This window comes from Stegastes partitus, unplaced genomic scaffold (genome assembly GCF_000690725.1).
Source record: "Stegastes partitus isolate 25-593 unplaced genomic scaffold, Stegastes_partitus-1.0.2 Scaffold415, whole genome shotgun sequence".
NCBI lineage: Eukaryota > Metazoa > Chordata > Actinopteri > Pomacentridae > Stegastes > Stegastes partitus.
This window is the reverse complement of record NW_007578146.1, coordinates 144,596-150,882: the sequence shown is the minus strand read 5'-3', so window position 1 is coordinate 150,882 and position 6,287 is coordinate 144,596. Positions and strand designations below refer to the sequence as shown.

At 41.2% G+C, this 6,287-nt stretch overlaps 1 protein-coding gene across 1 annotated transcript; it reads right to left on the bottom strand.

The window, feature by feature from the left end:
- Positions 1-290: 290 nt before the first annotated feature.
- aire (autoimmune regulator) lies at positions 291-6,014 on the bottom strand. The gene is made up of 13 exons (XM_008285767.1): positions 5,868-6,014; positions 5,462-5,636; positions 4,977-5,114; positions 4,729-4,788; positions 4,515-4,649; positions 4,104-4,240; positions 3,892-4,013; positions 3,727-3,796; positions 2,604-2,717; positions 2,335-2,456; positions 1,638-1,710; positions 1,434-1,532; positions 291-513 (listed from the first exon to the last, which is right to left on the bottom strand). The coding sequence occupies exons 1-13, from the start codon at positions 6,012-6,014 to the stop codon at positions 433-435; spliced, it is 1,473 nt and encodes a 490-aa protein (XP_008283989.1). The 3' UTR covers positions 291-432.
- Positions 6,015-6,287: the final 273 nt, after the last annotated feature.

Here is a 6,287-nt window from a genome sequence, read left to right as displayed (position 1 = left end):
AAACTTGACGTTGTTCTATTTCCGATGTGTTGATTTTACTGGAGTCCACAAGCTAGAATTTTGTGCTGTTTTGGCACAGTGTGAGTTAAAGCTGGTAGATGCTACACAACAATGAACAGAAAGCCTGAAACAGTTGATAACATAACCTAACTGCCCAAAGTTACCGCAGTAGAAGCTCAGAGGACGGATGTAAATTGGTCAAAAAGGGGCCACAATTGGGGCCAAACTACAAATTCTTGCTGTGGGACTCTGTAACCTTTTAATCCAACTGTGTATGACAGTAATCAAAAGTCAATCACCAGACATTTATTTCAGGGAAAATAAGAAAGAAAGAAGCAAATAATCTTCAGTTGGTTCTGTGCATTCAGTCAGCTCATTTCAAATATCCATGCATTTGTTTCATCGATTTACAACATCGTGTGACCGATGGTGTCACTGGTAGCATCCTTGAGAGTCTGGAAGAGGCCGAGAAATGTTGTGGAAGGCCCACTGCAAGATGCCGTCGATGGAGTTCTGCTGAGATACACAGACATATCAATCGTTGTACCAAAGGCTTGGTGACGTAATAATGGACATCATGTGAGATATTGTTAAAAACAGGGGCCTTACAGCATTTATTAGGCCAAAAATTAAGGCTTCATTTGCAAAACCAGACAACTCCATCTTCAAACTTTCAGAAAACCCACTTTTCCATCGTCTACCTGAGACAACATCAATCAAACTTATGCTATCTGTGTTTTTGTCATTTCTACTGAGTCAAAGCCACACGTCGGCTTGCCTGGTACGGGCCAGCGATGATCAGGCAACATCGTCAAAACATATTACCCAAATAACGGTCCTCATCTAAGTACTTCTGGTCCTCAAGAAGATATACGAGATGGAAAAAATCTTCAAACAGTCGTCAGAGTCTGATGTGAATCATGTTTGTTCGAAACAGAGGCTTCACGAACAAACGTGAGCAAAATCTTGAGACTATAACTTCAGTTTGATTGACGCTACTTCAAGCAAACAACAACAAAAAATGTGTTTTCTGAAAATCTACAAAAATGGAGTTATCTGTTTTTTGCAAATGAACTCTTCAAAAGCTCCTTGGTGACATATGTAAAGGCATGTATTTGAGCAACATCTAAGAAAGATTAAGTAACGATAAGAGAATAGAAATGTCCTAATAATTTACAATACACACAATATTGTACCCAAAGAGGAACAAAAAAACAGTTGAGTATAGTAGAGACACATTTCAGACAGTAAAGATAAACTCCACGTCAACACGACTCTACTTATTATTTTGTCCTCAGTGCTGCGTGTTTACTGTGACAGCTCATTCCCTGTCTGTGAGATAAGAGGAGCGGCCATCTTGTGTCTGACGCGCGCTGCTAAATTCGTATCACGTCTACATCTGTGGCATCGACATGTAACTGAGCCCCACTCACGTCTCCCAGGATGGAGTCCAGCTCATCTCTGTGGAGGACGGGCTCGGAGACGGTGACGCTCTGATCATGGCTGAGCGTGTTTGGTACCACCGGTGCAAGCTGGAGATACACAGATCGCACTCCGTCATACTCAGATAAAGAATGTTTTGTATTCTCTGTATAAGCACAGACTACTCAGAGATGTCTTTCTACGTGGACACACACCTGTCTGGATTCAGACTCTTTCTCCGCAGAGCCGCCCCATGTCCTGCAGCAGGACAAGCAGATGGACCTCCCTCTGGGAAACACACAAACATTTTGATTGAGTCAGACTGTGGTGTATAATGTTTCTGGTGATCGATAATGTAATTTCCAACACTCAAGAGGATTACAGGGAAGGAGGTTCGAACGCTTTCAGCTGGCAGACTAACATGTGCTCTTTATGTAAAACATGCTTTTTTACATTATGTGTCTCTTTAATATTGTATTTTTGGTTAGTTTTCTATTAGAAAAGGGCAAATCTAAATTTGTCGTGAGCTAAAATGAATAAATGACGCTGCAAGAGGTTATCACATGGATTCATTTGTCATCTGCTATCATTTAGTAAAATCATTGATCCTCATTTACATTATACATCATTCTATACACCCAAATGTGGGGCCCATTTATAACCCATTAGCCACCATTAGCTAGATAATAGTCACGTAGCCTTAATGCACACTGTTGATCAATACTGGAGGAAGTTCCCAGAAAGGACTGTATGCGCTTTACGCAATGCAGATGACTCCGAGACTAGGATTTTCGGGATGTTATGTGAAACATGCACACGATAATGCATCTTCTGTCACCTTCTAAAAATGCTTCATTGCGAGTCTAAATGATGTAACACTGCGTTGGAAGAAGAAATGAGTGGTTGTCTTACTTGGAGAAGTGGCAGCGTACGTGGAAATGCTCCAAACACTGAAGGCAGTGAGTCAGGTCTCCTCCTCCGAGGTGACAAACACCACAAACCTCCCTCACACTAACCGGCTCTCCACCTGAGCACTGGACACACAGCTGATATATTTAGCAAAACGTTTTTTTGCATGTAGTGGTGATGCAAAATATAGATTGAGCTAAAAATAAATAAATAAATAGTTGAAACTATGATAGCCGGAATTAAAAAGAAAGCAAACAACAAGGTTTCTTCACCTGGTTTCTCCCACTGGACACATTCACAGATGCTGTTGTGAGGGACGACGACAGCAAGGAGCAGGATGAGACGTCTGGGATGGAGCTTGTTTGCTGAGACTGGGCCGAGAATGTCTTAATACAAAATATAATGCACGTGATTAGTATTAGAAAAATTGTCTTTTTTTTTTCCCTTTTTGGTAAAATAAGTCATAAAGGAAATTTAGGTTTCATTTTTCCTTTTTTCATGACTGATGCATAAAAATTGTGTCATATACATACATACATTTTTACATTCTCTCTACTTTTAGCCACGGTTGTGCTGTTTCAATAGATGTTGCAGTGAAAGTTGAGGCCACAGTGAGCAAAAAGGAGCAGAGAAATGGCCAGAAACTTCTTCAGGGTTACTGAATTGTGCAGAAGAGAAAAGCATCTGCTGATTTCTAGACGACTGACTAAGATCATCCATCCATCCATCATCTATACACCGCTTAATCCTCACTAGGGTTGTGGAGAGCTGGAGTCTCATAGGGCGACACAGAGAGACAACCAAGCACACTCACATTCACACCTACAGACAATTTAGAATCACCAATTAACCTCAACATGTTTTTGGACTGTGTGGGAGGAAGAACCCAGAGAGAACCCACGCTGCACGGGGAGAACATGCAAACTTCATGTAGAAAAATCCTGGGTGTCCTCACCGGGACGCTAACCGGCGACCTTCTTGCTGTGAGGCAACGATGCTAACCACTACACTTGCAGCCGGTTTGTGAGTTTGAATCACATAAACATATATTAGCCCTCAGTTCCACATGAGAATTCCAGGAAATATGAGAGTTGTACACCTTTTTCATAAATTAAAGGTCAAAATAGTCATTAGAATCTAATATGTTGTGGCTTGTGGAGAGTTTCATCATAAAAAAATGAGCATATGCTTTGTAGTAGATATGTTAAAGTAATTTAATGTGTTGTGAGCTCCTCAGATGCTGAGAGTACATGAAGACTCTTGTGTTTACTCCTACAACCAACAGCAGAAAATTTGATGCGCTTTACTTGTAGCTCATAATTCAAGTACAGTACAAGAACCTCTTCCCACCACTGGTCTCCAGTTCATGTAAACTTCCTTTTCTAATCATTTTACCTGCAGAGGGACTTGGGCCTTCTCTGTTTTCACTCTGTGTCCACAGCACCAGTCACACTGCCAAGGGCCACTGCAGATTCAAAAAAATAATTTAGCTTTTTTTCTTTTTTAGAGCAACAGTTGAAAATACACATGCTGGTACATTTAAATCTTTTCCCCCCTCACTTCGGTATGGATGTAAGTGGAGGGTCGAGGCAGGCCAGATGAAAAGCTCGAGGACAGCCGTCGCAACAGATCAGCTCCCCTCCATCCTTACACGCTGCGCACTCGTCATCGTTATAGTGAATCTATGCGGACACACACAAGGCTCAAATGCAAACACATCAATTTAAAAGACAGGTGAGATTAGTGAGGAGTGAACGGCTGTTAGAACCCACCATGCTTGTGTCTGTCCCCCCCTGGTGGTGAAATGTCTGATGAGAAGAAGCAGAATTGGACTTTGCTGCATTTGTCTCCTCTGATGAAGCGCAAGAGTAAAACTCCCCACTGACCTTAATGCATTTTCTGGTGGACCCTGTGGAATGACAAAGACTTTTAAAGGAGAAATAATCTGTGGCATTATTTAGTCCTAATAAAAAGCCATAATCATTTTCATAACTTGGCCAGGACGCCCTTGTAAAAGAAGTTTTTTAATCTCAGTGGGTCTTTCCTGATTAAATAAAGGTTAAATTAAAAAAACAATTAATCAGATGGCATTTAATTTAGAAATTCATACTTATTTTCCCCATACAATTTTAGCATCAACATATGAAAGGAATGGAACTTCAGACATTCCTCCCATTGCTCACCATCCAAGCTGTAAACCTGCTTGATATAATTCTTTTCTCTGGCTTCATGACTGACTGGAGGATCCACAGAGGAGGAGGAGGAAGAGGAGGGCAGCGGATTTCCTCTCTGGACTGAGGAAGACACCACTTGTACACCTGGGGCAGAATTTTGGTTGGTTATGTAGTATGAGAGTACTGATTTTATATTTATTTTAATTACAGTAGCTGTAGTTACTGTTTCCAGACGGCGGCGGCGGAGCCTCACTCTTCACTCTGTATAGTTTCACTTTACTCCCTGCGGTGAACAGACAATTTTTTTATTTTAACCAAATTCACAACCATAAAAGTAAATGTTGCACCGCTTCTAAAAATATTATTTTCAAAATGTTAAAATTCCTTATTATTAGCCATTAGGAGGAGGAAAGTGTCAGAAGTAATTGTGTTGGAGGATGGATACAGAGCAAATGCATTGTGGGAGATGACCTGCTGCATCACTCGTCTTGGTGTGATACTGTTGCTGGGACTTTGTCCCTCTGTCCTCGTGGCTCCTCTTCTTGCTGTGGGGAGTTTTGTGACCACCAGAAGATCTGTTTTCACTTTTGGACGCTGAAGCATCTTTTCCTGTCAAACACAATCACAGACAATGTGACACATGGATTCTAAACCTGAAACAGAAATCAGCAATAATGCAAAAAGGTTACCTGAACAGTGATGAGAAAACATAGCAAACATCACCAACAGATTAGGAATGCCAGTTTCTACTTAAAGTTAATATTTTGAAAATGTAGCTCATTTAACCGAACATGAACTGCATCCATGAGTTTGATTTTAATGTATAATTTCATTACTAAAGGGTGATCGAATATTATTTTTCTTCTGCAGTTAGAGTCCCAATGCATACAGCTCAGTTATTAGAAATCATTCCACGGGAGAGACGAACATTTTGATGGAATTTGAGCATCACATACTGGAGTGCAGGCTTGTGAGCAGTGTTTTCAGCTTGGGGTAGCTGTCCAGATTGTAGTCTTTGGATAAGTTGCTCCAGAAGGCCTGGATGGTGGATCTGCTCTGCTCCAAGACCCTGGACAGGAGGGAGTACATGGCCTTGTGGATCCCTTCTCTCCCCTTCTTCTCCAGGGTGTCCTGTGGAAACAACAAGTGGTGTCTCAGTTTTATAGTTTACTTCCTTTAAAATGCACGTCATAACATAAGGATGACAAAAGTTTTCAATACGTTTTCAGTATATTTTCTGCATGATAGGTGCATAACAATGTACCAGCTTGTGATGAAAGTATAAAAAATAGGTGACATTTCTATTAAAATGAAACTAGCCTACACTTACTTTATAATTTGAAAGCCCTCTCTGTTTCTTACCTTCAGCAGCTGCTCGGTGATGATATTTTTGTCTGCCAAACCGTAGACGAGAGGGAAAGGGTCGTCCACAGCCATGGCAATGTCGGTACGCAGCTCCCTCAGCAGAGAGCGGAGGTTCGTGTCCCTGAACGCCTCCACTTTGGACATGATGTGCGCAAATGAGATAGAAAGTGACCCGAGATCTCCTGATCAACTTGTAGTGCAAGAGGTGTGTCCTTCTCAGGGAAGGAAATGTTGTACAGGTGGATCGGTTCAGGCTGATTGGAGACGTGTCTTGATGGCAATTATCTTCCATGTGTTTCTATTCAAATCATCTTTAGTTTTTGCTTTTAATCATCCACATTACACACACACACACACACACACACACACACACACAGATATATGACTATATATATGTATATGGACTTTCTGAGACTT